Consider the following 19,484-nt stretch of genomic DNA (forward strand, 5'->3'; position numbering starts at 1 on the left):
TTTTTTGAATTAAATAAAAAAAAAATTTTTTTTAACTGAAAGTAAGGACCGACATTAAAACTTAAAACGAACAGAAATTACTCTGTATATGAAAGGGGCTGTTCCCTTCTCAACGCCCCGCTGTTTACGCTAAAGTTTGACTCTTTCTCTTTACTCTGCTTTTTAAAACAGTAAAAAACTTTAGAGTAAAGAGCGGGACATTGAGGAGGGAACAGCCCATTAAGATTCTATGACTTTTAAGGGACGTTTCCCCCTATTTTCTAAAATAAGGCAAATTTTCTTAGGCTCGTAACTTTTGATGGGTATCACTAAGCTTGATGAAACTTATATATTTAAAATCAACATTAAAATGTGATTACTACTGATTACTATTGAGCCGGGTCTCTCCTTACTACAGTTCGTTACCACGAACTGTTTGATTTAGAGCCCACTGCTACGAGAACCTGCAGAATTACACTTGGAGGTATTTTTTTTTCAAAATCGAAATCACAATTCTTCTTATTTTTTTTTAAATATATATATTTTGTGCAAGTTTTCACTTAACCAATGTAAAAAATCAGATTTTATTTTCACTGTCCTTGATACTTCCGGGTAAACTTAGAGTAAGTTTAAGTGTTACTTAAACTTAGTGTAAGTTTAAGTTAACTTCTCGTTGATAATTAGTGTAAAGGGTAAGGTACTAAGGGGCGCCATTAAAGACATCTATTCAACATGTTTTTGAGCGGATTTTTTTTTTTAGTTTAAGCGCTTTTGACCAACATTGGTGAGCTTTTAGAAATTCCGACTTTGATTTGGTGTAACAAACGAAAATCTGACTAAAATAATATAAGAATAGATAAGTTAAGTCTTAACAGTTAAAAAAAATTGGCAATGTCGTACCAGCCTCGTTGACCCTGTGTCAGTTTTGTCAAAGGTTTAAAATAAACTTTATCAGTTTTTCAACTAAATTGTACTGCAAGAGATTAAAAGTAGCACCATCTGATCAGCAGGTTAAAAATTTGCCTTAACAAGGAGACATCTTTTGTAAAATAAAATTTAAACAGATAATTAAGTCAGAAAAGAACAAGCAAACCCGAAATGGGTACTTGTGTCTTTAAGCCACTACAAGAGATTTTGTATCAAACAGTTCGTGGTAACGAACTGTAGTAAGGAGCGACCCGGCTCAATAGTAACCAAAACTCTAAAAAACAGAATTTTGATACCAATAGTTACATAAAAAGAATTGTATTTTAATGCTGATTTTAAATATATAAGTTTCATCAAGTTTATTCTTACCCATCAAAAGTTACGAGCCTGAGAAAATCTGCCCTATTTTAGAAAATAGGGTGAAACAACTCCTAAAAGTCCTAGAATCTTAATGCAAATCACACCATCAGATTCAGCGTATCAGAGAACCCTATTGTACAAGTTCCAAGATCCTATCTACAAAAATGTGGAATTTTGTATTTTTTGCCAGAAGACAAATCACGGGTGCGTGTTTATTTGTTTGTTTTTTTTTTCTTTTTTTTTGTTTTTTTTTCAGGGGTGATCGTATCGACCCAGTGGTCCTAGAATTTTGCGAGAGGGCTCATTCGAACGGAAATGAAAAGTTCTAGTGCCCTTTTTAAGTTACCAAAAATCGGAGGGCACCTAGGCCTCCTCCCACGCTCATTTTATTCAGCATAGCCATTTTATTCAGCATAGTTGAAAAACCTTATAACTATGTCTTTGGGGACGACTTACTCCCCCACAGTCCCCGTGGGAGGGGCTGCAAGTTGCAAATTTTGACCAGTGTTTGCATATATTAATGATTATTGGGAAATGCAGAGACGTTTTCAGGGGGATTTTTTGGTTGGGAGGGGGGGTTGAGAAGAGGGGGCTATGTGGGGGAAATTTTCCATGGAGGAATTTGTCATGGGGGAAGAAGATTTCCATAAAGGGGGCGCAGCATTTTCTAGCATTATTTAAAAAAATCCATGAGAAAATAAATATGAAAAAGTTTTTTTCAACTGGATGTATGGAGTAGCATTAAAACTTAAAACGAACAGAAAATATTACGCATATAAGGGGTTCACCTCCTCCTAATACCCCACTCTTTACGCTAAAGGTTTTTAGTAATTTCAACTATTTATTCTACGGCCTTTGTGATTCAGGGGACAAAATTTAAGCTTTAATGCAAAGAGTTATTGACGAGGTATTGACGAGTGGGCGAACCTTCTCATATACGTAATAAAAACATACGAACATAGAAGTTTGTTACGTAAGCTAATTCGTAAGTTACGTATATCTTTTACTAATGAAAACGTTCGTTAAAACTAAAAGTTCTAGTTGCCTTTTTAAGTACCCAAAAAATTGGAGAGCAACTGGGCCTCCTTCCCCTCCTTTTTTCGCAAAATCATTCGATCAAAACTATGGGAAAGCCATTTAGCCAAATAAATAAATATGCAAATTTTGCTTTAATTATTCATCTGCGGAGAGCCGAAATCAAAACATGGATTAACTAAAAAACGTTCAGAAATTAAATAAAAAAACAAGTTTTTTTAACTGAAAGTAAGGAGCGAGATTAAAACTTAAAACGAACATAAATTACCCCGGATATGAAACTGGCTGCTCCTTCTTCAACGCCCTGCTCTTTACGCTAAATTTTTTACTGTTTTAAAAAGTAAAGTTGAGAGAAAGAGTCAAACTTTAGTGCAAAGAGCAAGGCGTTGGAGAGGGAGCAGCCCCTTTCATATACGGGGTAATTTCTGTTCGTTCTAAGTTTTGATGTCGCTCCTTACTTTCAGTTAAAAAAACTTGTTTTTTTATTTAATCGCGAACAAGAGACAATAGCCAGTTTTCATGATCTTTATACCAGACATTATTAGCTTTGGCTTGGTGGGAAACTACATTGTAGCTATATTTTAATTAAATATTCAGTTGGTATTTTGGTTAGGTTAGTTTAGATATTTTATATACTGAAGTCTGGGCGGCCCCCCTTCCCACAATTCTTTGTTGTAGTTTCCATAAATTTGTTACTAAACTATTATATTTTCATCATATTTTGGTATATTTCATTATGATTAACCTAACTTCAATTCTTAAGTGTGTACTATATAACAAGGAAATACTCATCATTTAATATAATGCGCTCTTAGAGATCTTACTTCCATAATTCTCTATTGTAGTTTCCATAATATTGTTACAAAAGTATTCTTCTTTCATCATGCTTAGGTATATTTCATTAGGATTAGCCTAACTTCACTTCTTGAGTGTGGTGGCCATAAGACACAAGTACCCCAAAATGTAATGGAGAATTTAATTGTACCAAAAATTTTTCAAATGTTTCACATTATACCGGGACCTCTAAATGGTACCAAAAACGGCACATATATACTGCGTTGGCAACGCTGCCGTAAGCCCCACTTAAAGCAACTATATATTCTGTTCCACTCGGTATAAAAAAAACAAAACAGGTATTTTGGCGCTTAAATATTGCTTAACCAGATATTTCACTGCAAACTAGTTGCCGAGTTCATAAGCCTTCAAGCCCAATTTTTTGGATCTGTCCTGTTTCGAATTGAAGAATCAGTTATAATTTTTGGTAGTATAACGGAATATCAATGCAAATGTGATAGATTCTAAAAAACGATAAGGTAATAGTTACATATAGTGTTTATTTTCATATTAAGGTAAGGGATTATGAACATGGATGAATGGTCGGACTAAAAATTGATAGGGTCCAACCATTGTAAAAAAAAAGAAAAAAAAACTTTGAGGGTGATTCATACTCAACCATCTCACATCTTCCTGGAAAATGTTCTTAGATTTTGGATTTTATTTGGATTTTAATTTATATAGGAAAATCATTTACAAACCAGCCCTTGGACGAAGTCCAAGTTAAACGAACAGGGATGAAGGGGTTCATCTAAAAAAAAGGAGTCATCCTATAGTAGCGAGTTAATTAAAGGGCGATCCTTTCTGGACCATTCAAAGTTTTTTTTTTCACATTTCATTTGATTGTAGATTCATATGCATCTCTATCAAGTTTATTAAAAATTTAGCTGCAAATACGATCACGGTTGAATTAGGGCACTTCAGTACAAACTCAGTCCAAATTAACAGCAGTACTTATAACATATAAACAAAATTTCAAGTTTGGCATTTTAATATATGGTCGTCTCCTTACCCCCAACCCCGCCCTGTTCCTCCATAATCAAGTAAATATTAGTAATTCATTTTTTCAAAGCGACAAAATTGATGTAATGTATGTAAAATTAAGAAACTATAGGAACCAGATTTTTTAAAGTTCAGAAAGTTGGGCACAGGTGCGCGAACCAGCACTGTTTAATTGCTTTGTAAATGTATCACAGTTCATATAATTGACTTACCAATAAAGTGAACATACCAATCGATACTTTTTTATGCTCTTTACGAATATAATAATCGCTTCTATCGCATATTCAAATTTAAGCACTTTTTCACCTAACCTAACTATAAATAATGTTGGCGCTGAGAAAATGTAATATTATTTTGTCGAAAACGACTGATAATTCATACTTTAATAGAAAATTCGTCAGTTTTAAGAGCTCAATTTCTTGAGTTTGAATTTGCGATATAAGTGATCGTTATATTCGGAAAAGAGCATTAAAAAGGCATCGAGTGGTATATTCACTTTATTGGTGGTAAGTCAATTGTATGAACTGTGATACATTTACCAAGTGCTTTATTGTTAGACATACCAATTAATGAAGGTATTTGAGAAATTTCAATCAGAGCAAATACTCCTTAAACATGGAAATCAAGCCCCTTATGCATAAATTTATTTCTGGAAGGGGGGGGGTAAATTAAGATAATAAAGTGAACCATAGAAGAATATTTTACATTGTCGAAGCTTAAATCCCCTCTCCTCTTTGTGTGCATATCGTAAATATCGATAACACAAATATCGATTATTCTCTTATCTCCTTGTCTGAAATTTGAAGGAGCAAACTTGTGCCATATGGAGGAATATTAAACATATTTCTCAACATACCCAATGATAACCTAATTATCGATTATTCTCTAATCTCCTTGTCTGAAATTTGAAGAGCTAAACTTGTGCCATATGGAAAAATATGAAACTTATTTCTCAACATACCCAATGATAACATAAATATCGATTATTCTCTAATCTCCTTGTCTGAAATTTGAAGGAGCAAACTTGTGCCATATGGAGGAATATTAAACATGTTTCTCGACATACCAAACGATAACTTAAATATCGATTAATCTCTAATCTCCTTGTCTGAAATTTGAAGAGCTAAATTCGTGCCATATGGAGGAACATGAAACATATTCCTCAACATACCCAATGAAAACATAAATATCAATTATTCTCTAATTTCCCTGTCTAAAATTTGATGGAGTAAACTTGTGCCATATGGAGGAATATGAAACATATTCCTCAGCATTAGAATCACAGGCATTCTAACTAAATATCAGCAATTAGGCTCTTTTCATAGTTCTGTTTCCGGCTGATGTTCATGTCTGAATTCTGAAAAAATAGAGCTTCGTGCTTATTCAGGACTAAACATTTCAAAATCTATACTCTCCCATTTCCTTTATTTTTGTTTCCTCAGAAAAAAAGTAATTTCGTTAATCGAATAGTAACTTTGTTTTTGTAAGTGTCCAGTAGAAGGGCAACAATGGCCACTAAGCTGATGCACTTTGACACATATTGTTAACCTCATTTGGTGCCACTCCCCGGCCGACACGCCTTGAGGGTGGCGAAACAAGCTAAAAAGCAAATTACAAAGAAGAACTTCCCCAAAAACGAACTAGTTATACATTTGAAATTATCTAAATTACAATAACTGAGTTTTTTGTCAAGGATAATTACCCTTTTATAGTAGTTTCTGGCCTTTTCCTTATGTGTTGCTTTAAGGGTTCATTCGTGCATTGAGATGATAGAGAAATGTAATGAGCGTGGGTGAGGCCTCTATGGTTGTCTGTTGCCCAGCTAGGTAGATGTACTATGTAGCCCCCCCTGTTATTTTGATTGTTTCTAGGGGCACCAATTCACGAAAATGAAGGGAGGCAACAATTTTACAGTTTTTAATGAAGACATAAGAAAGGTATTTTTAGAAATTCATGGAATATATTTCAGCATACGTGTTTAATGACACGATGTCGCTTTTGTTTCGTTTAAGCAGTTGTAATAGAAGTCGTATTTACGTCATTACACCACGTTGAAACAATTTTGGAATGAAACTGGTAAGCTTTAAGCTACAGAAACTAACATTAATTACTCCCAGACATAGTTAGCATAATCATATGATTCATAGCGTTGTCTACAATTTTTTTAAGTTTATATTTAACTCTTAAGTAGCTCAATGTCAGTGAAAGAGGCGAATAAAAGTTTTTCTAACAGGTAAAACCCCGCCGTAATTTGTATTGTGACTCGTCTTAATTGACAGACAACGGTATAGGAGATCCTTCATTTTTGGGTATCAAATAGTTCGTGGTAACGAACTGTAGTAAGGAGTGACCCGGCTCAATAGTAACCGAAACTCTAAAAAACGGATACCAAAAAACGGATACAATTTTGATACCAATTGTTACATCAAAAGAATTAATTTTTAATGCTGATTTTGAATATATAAGTTTCATCAAATTTAGTCTAACCCATCAAAAGTTACGAGCCTGAGAAAATTTGCCTTATTTTAGAAAATAGGGGGAAACACCCACTAAAAGTCATAGAATCTTAACGAAAATCACACCATCTAATTCATCGTATCAGAGAACCCTATTGTAGATGTTTCAAGCTCCTATCTACAAAAATGTGGAATTTTGTACTTTTTTTCCCAGAAGACAGATCACGGATGCGTGTTAGTTTGTTTGTTTTGTTTTTTTCCCAGGGGTGATCGTATCAACCCAGTAGTCCTAGAATGCCGCGATAGGGCTCATTCTTACGGAAATTAAAGTTCTAGTGCCCTTTTTAAGTGACCAAACAAATTGGAGGGCACCTAGGCCCCCTCCCCCACACATTGTTTCTCCAAGAAAATTTCATGAAAAATTTAAACTTCGATTCTCGACAAGATTTCTTTGAACCGATTCTTTTTTCGGGAAGTTCGAAGAATTAAAAAAGAACACGAATATATGGGAATAGTAGAACGACTGGAATTTTGATTCAAATCATTTTCTTTCAGCTCTTAAAAGTGACTTTTACGATTTACAATGACGATTTCTTAATGACGGTAGGTTAAAGAATTAACAAATTCACGGGAATGAACAGGAGTTGTAAAGCTCATAGCAGCTCTGACTCCGTTAAATAAAGCATATACGACACCATTTTTTCAGGGGGGTACAACATCTATTGCAATGAGTGGGGCTTTAAAAAAAAACGCAACAACGGAGAAATTGTGTATATATGGGGAAATTAATATTTGTGTATATATGTAACGGGGAAATTATATGTGTAATATAAGGAATTACAGGGATAAAGGTATAAGCCTTTGGGTAGATGGGTCCGAGGCTCCGTTTGAGCAATTATTCTACTCTGAATAGAGTAGCCTGGAGTAGCCTGGAGTATTACTGGGGTTTGAATATTTGCTTCAAAACGACTATAGTATCAGCAATTTCGTAAAATCCTTATTGTACAGGATAAACTTAATTATTTCAAGACAAATTAAATATTTTTAATATCTATTTTCGAATTTGGAGAGGGATCTGAACGTTTAGATTTCTTTCTTTAGTCAATATGGGTGGTACAATACACTACAGTAAACTAAAAAAAAGTTAAAACTTTCAAATTCTATATTAACAATTACCCCAATATAACGCCCCAATATAAAGGCCACAATATATGTGGCCTTTTATTGCAGTAAATTGATGGTAGTTGTGTATTAGTACTATAGAAATTGCGTTTATGATAAGAAAGAAATTTATGTCTATTATTTTTGAGTTGCCCTAAATATGTGCACAGGCTGATTGAATCCCTTCTAATCCATTATTATCTGCTTGTTTTTTTTAGCACAACACTTTAAACCATTTTTTTTTTAGTACAGGTCATCTACCTACACAATATCCTAAGCTAAGTTTAAAATCATGAAATACACAAACGGATACTGAACACACCAATTTTTCAAAGTTGCATAATCATTTCGGATTGCACAATTTCGCTTTGATTCGTGCAATTACTCTGATGCAAATGTTTTTGCGTCTGACCCGTTTTTTGCTAATCAAACTACTAAGATCTTAAATTCTCTTGTCGAAAAACTAGTTTTTATGCTAATCAGAAAATTATGCACTTGTTTTGCAGAAATTTTTCGAGGACGCTCTGCAACTTGGTGTGCAACTTGTTTCGCCCCGTATGGCTCACATCACATCCCCTGTTTACTTCACGCATAAGACGTTCCACTTTACGCGTAGCGTACTTTTGCCATCACCTAGTCTTTTACTTGCTACTGGTTTGCTGTTGGTACTATACTAGCCACCGGGTCTGTTTGACAAGAGAAAACAACATACACTCTCTTGTGAGCATCGGAAAGCAGCCGACTCTGCTTCCCCAGTTTAGAAAAACTTGCTTCAGGATTTTGTTGGTAACGTCAAATGACCGTTTTCAGGTCTTTGATTGGCTTCAAGGCATGGACGTTTTCCAATTATATAGAGTAAGATAAGAAAAACAAAAACTACACTAAATTTGAGTGTTTCTCCATACCGTCACCCCCTACGGTCGCACCCTCAACTGAATTTAAGCTTGTGTTTCACTTGTTTAGCTGAATTTAAGCCTGTGTTTCACTTGTTTAACCAAATTTTAGATTGGGTTTCACTTGTTTAACTGAAGTTTAACTTGCAGAGAAATTGATAAATTTTACGGAAAGTACGGAAACTCGTATAAATAATTATAAGGAATATAGTATATTCTGGATATTTCAAATGAAGTAGCACGGACTTAAAGATACACCCTGCCCCTTCTTGGATACGTAGGCGCTTTGGAGTGTCTTTTATCCCCTACCTTCAATCCACAAATCCAATCTTCTATTTTCAAACCTTAAATCGTTGTAGGATAAAAAGGAGCAGACAACCTTTAGTACCTAGTCCGAACTTTTATTTAAAATATTTTCCTTCAAGTAATTTAGGTTAAAGGTTAAATTACTACCACCTTTGTACCGACTTGGGAAATGTTTCCCAAAATGTTGAGAATTTCGCCCTAAAAATGCATTTCTCGAGTTATATTTTTCACAGAATTAAGTCCAACGGAACTTTCAGATTATTGTCTATATTAGACCGTTCCTTTTTTAATGGACACATTTGTGCTTATTGAAGAAATATGCCTTCGCGTACCCGTCTGTCCTCAGAAACTCGCGAGGTTTAATTTAAGATTCTTGGTATCCAATGTAAACTGGCATCCTCAAAGATTTTTTCTCTCTGCATTATTCTGGACCTATTTGGTCTAAAATTGTTGTTTCGTAGTCAAAAACGGCACGTTGCGGAATAATCTCTTTAGTTTCCTCAATCAAATTAAAATCGGGTTCTTTGAAATCCGTACGAGCTTTTGGAACGTGCAGATTACCCAACAGTCATCTCCAGTGTTAATCAGTGTTGCCAAAATATATACTTTGGGCGTATACAGAAAAGAACTGTGGGACTATACTTACGCTGTTGTCCCCTTAGGAGATATTTTGCGACTCTTTACCGACGCCTTGTGAACCTCTGGAGGTATATGAGGAGGTAAGATGCATATAGAGGTTGGCACCTTTCAGGAGCTAAAACCAGGGAAGACACAAAATATACAAAATATAGCTATTATAATCGTGGACACATTGCCAATTCTGGTCCCTGGGAAACTGAATGAAATAATATAGGTGGCATGACAGTATTGCGTATGTAAAGCGAAGCGGTCAGATCATTACTTGCTAAAACATGGATTTTTTGCTTCAATGAAAGGATTTTTATGCTGATTTTAACTATATAAGTTTCATCAAATTTAGTCTTTGTCATCAAAAGTTACGAGCCTCAGAAAATTTGCCTCATTCTGGAAAATAGGGGCAAAACTCCCTAAAAGTCATAGGATCTTAACGAAAATAACACCATCGCATTCAGCGTATCAGAGAACCCTATTGCAAAATTTCAAGCTCCTATCTACAAAAATGTAGAATTTCGTATATTTTGCCAGAAGACAGATCACGGGTGCGTGTTTATTTGTTTGTTTGTTTTTGTTTTTTTTCCAGGGGTCATCTTATCGACCAAGTGGTCCTAGAATGTCGCTAGAGGGCTCATTCTAACGGAAATGAAAAGTTCCAGTGCCCTTTTTAAGAGACCAAAAAATGGGAGGGCACCTAGACCCTCTACCACGCTCACTTTTTACCATAATAACTATATGGTAAAAAAAAACATTTTATGAATTTTATGTCTTTTCCTATACATTCTCATGTTTTCTCAAATTTTGTCAGTTTCTTTTCAAATTCCACCTCCAAAAAAAAAACCTTTAGACGATAAAGTATCCAGGGCGGTTCAAGCCTCAAACAAAGTCGTTATAAAGTTTATCGGAACCCTGTCTTACTAACCATGTTTGCTCTTTTACCCTAAATCCACCAGTTCACAGCTATACTATCTATGTTGTTTTATTTGATTGAGGGTTTAGTTTTAGGAGTAAAGGGACCGGCAGTCCTATTTTAGTCCGTAGTATTTTTTGTTCGTTTTAAGTTTGACCTGATTATTCAATTTACTTTCTACTCGTCGTAGGATTTATTGATTCGTCTATATTAGTATATGTTATCTTTATGATTTAATGTGATCATTTATATTAAATTCTGTTCGTTTTGAGCTTCATCTATCCTCTGATAGTATTTTTTTGTCATATAACTTTGAAATGTTTGTGACTCTATTTCTGTTCGTTTTAGGTTTTAATTAAATAAAAAAAACAAGTTTTTTATTGGAAAGTAAGGAGCGGCATTAAAACTTAAAACGAACAGAAATTACTTCGTATATGAAAGGGGTTGCTTCTTCCTCAACACCCCTCTCTTTACCCTAAAGTTTGACTCTTTCTCTTAACTCTACTTTTTAAAACAGTAAGAAACTTTAGCGTAAAGAGCGGGGCGTTGAGGAGGAAGCGGCCCCTTTCATATACGAAGTAATTTCTGTTCGTTTTAAGTTTTAATGCCGCTGCTTACTTTCCAATAAAACAACTTTTTTTACTTAATTTCTGAACGTTTTTGAATTTATGCCTGTTTTGATTGTGGCTCTCCACAGATGAATAATTAAAAAGAAATTTACATATTTATTTTTTTAGCTAAATGGCTTTCTCATAGTTTGGTCGAATATTTTTGAGAAAAAAGGAGCGGGGGAGGAGTCCTAGTTGTCCTCCGAATTTTTGGTTACTTAAAAAGGCAACAAGAACTTTCAGTTGTTTACGAATGTTTTTATTAGTAAAAGATATACGTAACTTACAAATTAGCTTACACAAAGAATTTTTGTATTCTCATGTTTTATTACATATATGAGAAAGTTCACCCCCCCCCCGTCAGTACCTCGCTCTTTACACTAAAGTTTAAATTTTGTCCCAATTCATTAAGAATGACCCCTGAATCACAAAAGCCGTAGAATAAATAGTTGAAATTACTAAAACTACTTGAGCGTAAAGAGCGAGGTATTAGGAGGTGAGCCCTTCATATGCTTAATAATTTCTGCTCGTTTTAAGTTTTAATGCTGCTCCTTACTTCCAGTTGAAAAAGCTTTTTCATATTTATTTTTTCATTGTTTTTTTTTTTAAATAATGCTAGAAAATCCTGCGGTCTCTTCATGGAAACTTTCTCCCCCCATGACGAATTCCTCGATGGAAAGCTCCCCCAACATTTCCCCCTCTTCTCAGCCCCTCCCTCCAACCAAACAACCCCCTGAAAACGTCTGTACACTTCCCAATAACCATTACTGCATGTGAGTACTGGACAAAGTTTGTAACTTGTAGCCCCTCCCACGGGGACTTTGGGGCAGTGAGCCGTCCCCAAAGACATAGTTATAAAGTGTTTTGACTACGCTGAATAAAATGGCTATCACAGAATTTTGATCCGTTGACTTTGGGAAAATAATTAGCCTGGGAGGGGGCCTAAGTGCCCTCTAATTTTTTTGGTCACTTAAAAAGAGCACTAGAACTTTTCATTTGCGTTAGAATGAGCCCTCTCGCAACATTCTAGAACAACTGGGTCGATACGATCACCCCTGGGAAAAAAACAAAAACAAACAAACAAACAAACAAATAAACACGCTTCCATGATCTGCCTTCTGGCAAAAAATACAAAATTCCACATTTTTGTAGATAGGAGCTTGAAACTTCTACAATAGGGTTCTCAGATACGCTTAATCTGATGGTGTGATTTTGTTAAGATTCTATGACTCCTAGGGGGGGGGGGGTTTCCCCTATTTTCTAAAGTTAGGCGAATTTTCTCAGGCTTGTAACTTTTGATGGGTAAGGCTAAACTTGATTAAACTTATATATTTAAAATCAGCATTAAAATGCAATTCTTTTAATGTAGCTATTGGTATCAAAATTTCATTTTTTAGAGTTTGGTTACTATTGAGCCGGGTCGCTTCTTACTACAGTTCGTTACTACGAACTATTTGAACATGGCTGTTTACTTTTCTTTGGAAAACTTCTTTTTAGAATGATTTTATTAAGCTAATTTCTGATCGTTTTTATTACCAAAATTTTTAATTTTGGTTAATTTTCAGTCTTTTCAGGTTTTCTGATCCAGAATTAAACTATCGGATTCTTGCGTTGCATAATTTCTTGCATTTCATAAAGTGACCTGAGCGTTGCCTTCCATTTTATTGAAAACAGCTTTTATATAAAATTGTTTGATTTGAATCCAAGGCTTAGGATGGTTCTTCAACTAAGACTTCGATTCGAAGCTAATCTCTGGATAACATACTCGAAAGTGTGTTTTTCAGAAAATTCTGAAAAAGAACACATTTGAATGAAAATGGAATAAGAAAATAAAAATATATCACAGGCTTCACTAAGCTCTCTCTATTTCTGACTCTTTAAACTTTTTAGCCTTGGATTTTACGTCAGTGTATGCGTAGTAAGGTGCGGGAAAGGGTTTTTTTTTACAACCTTGCAACCAATAGTGTTTATTTTTCTTCTTTGAGACCCCATTCAGCATCCCCTCACAGTTTCAACTTGATATCCTTAGCCGTTCCTGCGATACTGCAGATACACGATTTTGACAACCTGGATGTACTAAAAATTTTTTAATCTAGTTGAATATCCCCCTCAATGGTCCAAGAAGGATCAAGCTTTATATTGTTTATCATTCCTGAGAATATTCACTTTAAAACCAATAACTGATAATGAGAAGTTACAGATATACTATTTTCACAACCTAGGCATGGATTGTTTTAAAGAAAAATACCAATTTGGATTATTACGGCCCTTGCCTCAGGCTCTTCGGAGGTCTTGTCATATGCGAAGACATCTTTATTGGATCTTTTGATTACTTTGAACAAAATGGCTGTTTCAATATTGTTGGATTGAATGTTATTTTTTGGAGTTAAGGTTTTGAAAAAAACGGAAGAGAGGTTGCATCTTTGTCTTTGATGAACTAAGTGGTATTGAAATTGGGATGTTCAAAATGCAATTTCTTAAAAATTTTTAATTGATTGGCTATCTCAGAAGTTTCCACTGATAGCAACTTACGCTGCTTTGCTGTTGCACAATCTTTATTATTACCTAAAAAGGACACTAGAAATTTAATGTCCATTCGAATGATCCGTCTCTCCAAATTTTATTGGATTATTGTTTCATTATGATAATCCCAGGGGAAAAATAAGTAAATACGAATGCGTGATCATCATTCTGGAAAAGAAACAAATAGGAGCTTAAAACCACAACAGCTTGGTTCACTGATGTGCTGAATTTGATTGTGAGTTTTTCGTCAAGATTTTCGTCAAGTTTTTCGCTTGCCTCCTTGAGGGTATTTTCTCCTTCAAAAACCAGTAAATTTTTAATCAGGATCATAGCTTTTGATGGGTTGCTTTTGTTTTGATGATTTTTTTTTTATGTTTGAGATCACCATAGAAATCTGATTCTTTGGACCCATTCTTTTACGTTTGATAACACTATAAAAAGTAATTCTTATGATGCATATATTATTATGAAATTCGGTTATAGTGTTTCCATTACCTGTAACTCAGGTCGGTGGTTACTTACAATTCGTTACCATGAACTGTTTGATCGGCTCGGTCAGCTGTGCTGTCATTCTAGTAGGTGAACATGGCAAATTAATAGGTTCTGGGAGGGAAGAAAAACTGAGAGGGAAGGAATTAAGTTTTAAATGAACCAGCCCCCCTCCCTCTTGTTATTCCTGGCTATTTTGCCCTTCCAAGCCTGAATTTTGCTGCTGGTTTTCCTCTATGTAAAGCTTGTAATTATTATTTAAAATAAAATAAATTATAAATATAGAATAGAGTGATAAGTAATATGATAATAAAATAATAATAGTATTATGTACGCATTATATGAGCTAGGAAATGACTGAAATAAAAACATGGTACGGATAGTAGAGTAGACATTACGAATATGATAATATCTTCTGACACTTCAACAAGGATTGAGGATTCAAACATACTCGCAATCAAACAGTTCGTGGTAACGAACTGTTGTAAGGAGCGACCCGGCTGAATAGTAACGATAACTCTAGAAAATGAAATTTTGATACTAATAGCTACATCAAAAGAATCGCATTTTAATGCTGATTTTAAATATATAAGTTTCATCAAGTTTAGTTTTACACATCAAAAGTTACGAGCCTGAGAAATTTTGCGTTATTTTAGAAAATAGGGAGAAACACCCCCAAAAAGTCATAGAATTTGCCTTATTCGCGAAAATAGGGGGAAAACTCCCTAAAAGTCATGAGATCTTAACGAAAATCACACCATCAGATTCAGCGTATCAGAGAACCCTACTGTAGAAGTTTCAAGCTCCTATCTACAAAAATGTGGAATTTTGTATTTTTCGCCAGAAGGCAGATCGCGGATGCGTGTTTATTTGTTTGTTTGTTTTTTTGTTTTTGTTTTTTTTTCCCAGGGGTGATCGTATCGACCCAGTTGTTCTAGAATGTTGCGAAAGGGCTCGTTCTAACGGAAATGAAAAGTTCTAGTGCCCTTTTTAAGTGACCGAAAAATTGGAGGGCACCTAGGCCTCCTCCCACGCTAATTATTTTCCCAAAGTCAACGGATCAAAATTCTGAGATAGGCATTTTATTCGGCATAGTCGAAAAACCTTATAACTATGTCTTTGGGGACGACTTACTCCCCCAAAGTCCCCATGGGAGGGGCAACAAGTTACAAACTTTGACCAGTGCTTACACATAGTAATGGTTATTGGGAAGTGTACAGGCGTTTTCAGGAGGATTCTTTGGTTGGGGGAGGGGTTGAGAAGAGGGGGATATGTTGGGGGAACTTTCCATCGAGAATTTGTCATGGGGGAAGAAAATTTCCATGAAGGGAGCGCAGGATTTACTAGCATTATTTGAAAAAAAAACAATGAAAAAATAAATATGAAAAAGTATTTTCAGCTGGAAGTAAGGAACAGCATTAAAACTTAAAACAAACAGAAATTATTACCCATATGAGGGGCTCACCTCCTCCTAATACCTCGCTCTTTACGCTAAAGTATTTTTAGTAATTTTAGCTATTTATTCTACGGCTTTTGTGATTCAGCGGTCATTCTTAATGAATTGGGACAAAATTTAAGCTTTAGTGTAAAGAGCGAGGTACTGACGAGGGGGCGAACCCCCTCATATATTTAATAAAAAAAATAGAATACAAAAGTTCTTTACGTAAGCTAATTTATAAGTTACGTAAATCTTTTACTAATATAAAGATGCGTAAAAGATTAAAAGTTCTAGTTGCCTTTTTAATTAACCAAAAAATCAGAGGGCAACTAGGCTTCCTCTCCCGCTTTTTTTTTCTTAAAATCATTCGATCAAAATTATGAGAAAGCCATTTAGCCAAAAAAAAAAAAATATACAAATTTCGTTTTAATTATTCCTCTGCGGAGAGCCAAAATCAAAACATGCATTGATTCAAAAACGTTCAGAAATTAAATAAAAAAACAAGTTTTTTTTAACTGAAAGTAAGGAGCGACATTAAAACTTAAAACGAACTGAAATTACTTCGTATATGAAAGAGGCTGCTTCCTCATCAACGCCCCGCTCTTTACGCTAAAGTTTTTTACTGTTTTAAAAAGAAGAATTGAGAGAAAGAGTCAAACTTTAGCGTAAAGAGCGAAGCGTTGATGAGGAAAAGCCCCTTTCATATACGCAGTAATTTCTATTCGTTTTAAGTTTTTATGTCGCTCCTTACTTTCAGCTAAAAAACTTGTTTTTTTTATTTAATTATAAATATAGATTGCGCTGCTGCCCATGACTTAAAATTACTGTAATATTTTTTTTGTTAAACGTTAATTGCTCTTATCAGTTATTGGTTCTTGTTAATTGTTCTTAATGCTTTCAGGAATCCTGGCAAAAAACGAAAAATGAACCATATAGCTAAAAAGGCTACGGTAACAGCCATTGGACTATTACTAGGAACTTATATGTATGCAATGGTAATTGGGAATGCTGCAAGTAAGTTGTTTACTTTTGGAACCAAAAGCATTAGAATAAATTAAATATCTACAATCTTGGGCTTTTTTTTGTCCAAATAGAGGATATGCATAATGGGATATACTTTCTTGCGGTCATTTGCCTACAATTTTTTTTTTATGTTGTAAAGTTCTGGATGATGAAATTTACTAGATAGAGAGGGGGGACAAATCTTGAAACAGTAGTGTTGTAGTTGATGGCCATTGAACACAAAATAAGTTATATGTTGATCAGGCAAGAACTAAGGAGGCACATTTGGGTTGTAAATCAGTACCCATTTAACTCAACTCCATTTAGCTCAACCCATTTTACTCAATCCGAGTCCAGCTAAACCCCATTCAACTCTACACCCCTTAAACTCAAACCCTTTTACTTTATTGAGTTAAATTAAGCGCGGATTAAGATAAACGGGGTTCGAGATGAATAGGAGTTGATTTGAATGAAAGTGAGGGCTGATTTAAATGGGTTGAGTTGAAAGAGGTTGAGTTAAACGAGTGGCAAGTTACATTGGCATCCACTCGTCCTTCCTTAATAATCTCATTTTGCAATCTTTTGTAGGGTTTTCATATATTGGAGGAACTCGGTTCCCCGTGAAAGTCCCTCCCCCACTCAATCATCAACGGTTCTGCGGCTTTAAATTCATGTTTTTCAAGCTTTTGGATCCTTAAACCGGAAATTATAGCTATAAATGATAAGTTCAGTCGAAAATTCAGAATAATAAGTTCAGAATAATTTGACCAAGTCACTCTAAGCAGCTGATAAAATTCATAGGAAGATATATTACTGGGTTTCCATTTAACTTCACGTCTGTTTAACCCAACTCCGTTCAGCTCAACCCATTGAGCTGAACCTAATCCGCGTTTAACATAATCCCTGTTAAACTCATCCCCATTCAACTCAACCCCTGTTTGGCTTAATCTCCATGCAACTCAAACCCCATCATTTTAAAGGAAGATCATTTCAAGAAAGATCATTTTTTTGCTTTTTTTTTATTAATCCTTCTTTTTTTCCCAAGGGTAATTTTATCGAGTGATGGGTCATGGAATGTTTGGCAGAGGGCTAATTTGTAAGTAAATCGTAACATCTAGTTCCCTTTTCCAGTGAAAACGAGATTATGCTCCAGCAGACTGACGTTTTGTGCAATTTTTCATTGACGTTTTCATTGACGTTTTATGCACCACAAAATATCAATTTTTACTCAAAGAGAGTTAAAATTCCGGATAATGGGAATTCTAAGATAGCCAGTCAGCCTTTATGGTCTGAATACCTAGACAGAATGTTTTGAGGAGCTCCCCCCCTATCTGGAAAAAACTCTGTTAATTTGTACTTTCTGACGTTTTATTTATTTATTTATTTATTAATACCAAATACGGTAAGCTTTTAAGCTTGTCGCAATAAACATAATAAATATAATTTATGACAATACTGACAACATAATACATACAAATCAATGAAAATAACAACTACAACAAACACTGACAAATAATACTATAAATTATTTAAAAATGATTTACTTTGAAAATTTGTTTCTGCCAGTCTTGTTTTGAATCTATGTATGTCATCTGTTAGAAATGTTTTAGGTGTAAGGTCATTCCATGGCTTCCACACCCTGCTGTAAAATGAATATTGGCCTATTTTCCTTTTTGAAAGTGGGGGGTACAATTTTATGTCACTGCGAATTCATTTTTCCAAAGAGGACTAAATCGTTTATCACTGCTTAGAACTCTAAATAGGAAGTTTTAAAGCCTCTATTAGAAAACGGGCTCGTTTTACCGTATCCTGTTGCCATTAATTTGAATTAAATAAAAAAAACTAATTTTTTTAGCTGAAAGTAAGGAGCGACATTAAAACTTAAAACGAACAAAAATTAATCCGTATATGAAATGAGTTGTCCCCTCCGCAATCCCTCGCTCTTTACGCTAAAGCTTTTAATTGTTTTAAAAAGTAGAATTGTGGCAAAGACTCAAACTTTAGCGTAAAAAGCGAGGGATTGCGGAGGGGACAACTCATTTCATATACGGATTAATTTTTGTTCGTTTTAAGTTTTAATGTCGCTCCTTACTTTCAGCTAAAAAAATTAGTTTTTTTTTATTTAATTTCTGAACGTTTTTGAATTAATGCATGTTTGGTTTTGGCTCTCCGCACATAAATTATTAAAATGAAATTTGTATATTAATTCTTTTTTTGGCTAAATGGCTTTCTCTTAGTTTTGATCAGACGATATTGAGAAATAAGGGGTGGAGAAGGAGGCCTAGTTGCCCTCCAATTTTTCGGTTACTTAAAAAGGCAACTAGAACTTTTAGTTTTTAACGAACGTTTTTATTAGTAAAAAATATACGTAACTTAAGAATTAACTTACGTAACAAACTTTCATAACCTTATATTTTTATTATGTATACGAGGGGGTTTGTACCCTCGTTAATACCTAGCTCTTTACACTAAATCCTAAGTTTTGTCCCAATTCTTGAAGAATGACCCCTGAATCAGAAATGCCGTAGAATAAATAGTTGAAATTACTAAAAATACTTTAGCATAAAGAGCAAGGTATTTATATCCTCCTAAATACCTCGCTCTTTATGCTAAAGTATTTTTAGAACCCCTCATATGGGTAATAATCTCTGTTCATTTTAAGTTTCAATGCTACTTCTTCCTTTCATTTGAAGAAACGTTTCATGTTTATTTTTCATTGTTTTCTTATAGTAATGCTAGAGAATCCTGCGCCCTTGTCATTGAATTTTTCTTTCCCCATGACAGATTCCTCCAAGGAAAGATCCTCTAACATAGCCTCCTCTCCTCAGCCCCACCCCCAAACAAAATAAAATCCACCTGAAAACGTCTGTACACTTCCCAATAACCATTACTATATGTAAACACTGGTCAAAATTTGTAACTTGCAGC

The 19,484-nt window shown here is 34.6% G+C and overlaps 1 protein-coding gene across 6 annotated transcripts in view; it reads left to right on the top strand.

Annotated features, from left to right (window-relative positions):
* The first annotated feature begins 3,462 nt into the window (after nt 1–3,462).
* Nucleotides 3,463–19,484, top strand: part of LOC136024834 (carbohydrate sulfotransferase 11-like) — a 64,081-nt gene continuing 48,059 nt past the window's right edge. For 3 of the 6 annotated variants that reach the window (XM_065700320.1, XM_065700319.1, XM_065700318.1), the window contains exons 1-2: nt 8,536–8,609; nt 16,456–16,568. In XM_065700320.1, coding sequence (XP_065556392.1) covers nt 8,551–8,609; nt 16,456–16,568 — 172 coding nt within the window. In that variant the 5' untranslated portion in view covers nt 8,536–8,550. Of the gene's footprint in view, nt 3,615–8,535; nt 8,610–16,455; nt 16,569–19,484 lie in introns of those variants that run through there. The other 3 variants (XM_065700322.1, XM_065700321.1, XM_065700323.1) reach the window with 3 other exon arrangements.

Source organism: Artemia franciscana, chromosome 3 (assembly GCF_032884065.1).
Source record: "Artemia franciscana chromosome 3, ASM3288406v1, whole genome shotgun sequence".
NCBI lineage: Eukaryota > Metazoa > Arthropoda > Branchiopoda > Anostraca > Artemiidae > Artemia > Artemia franciscana.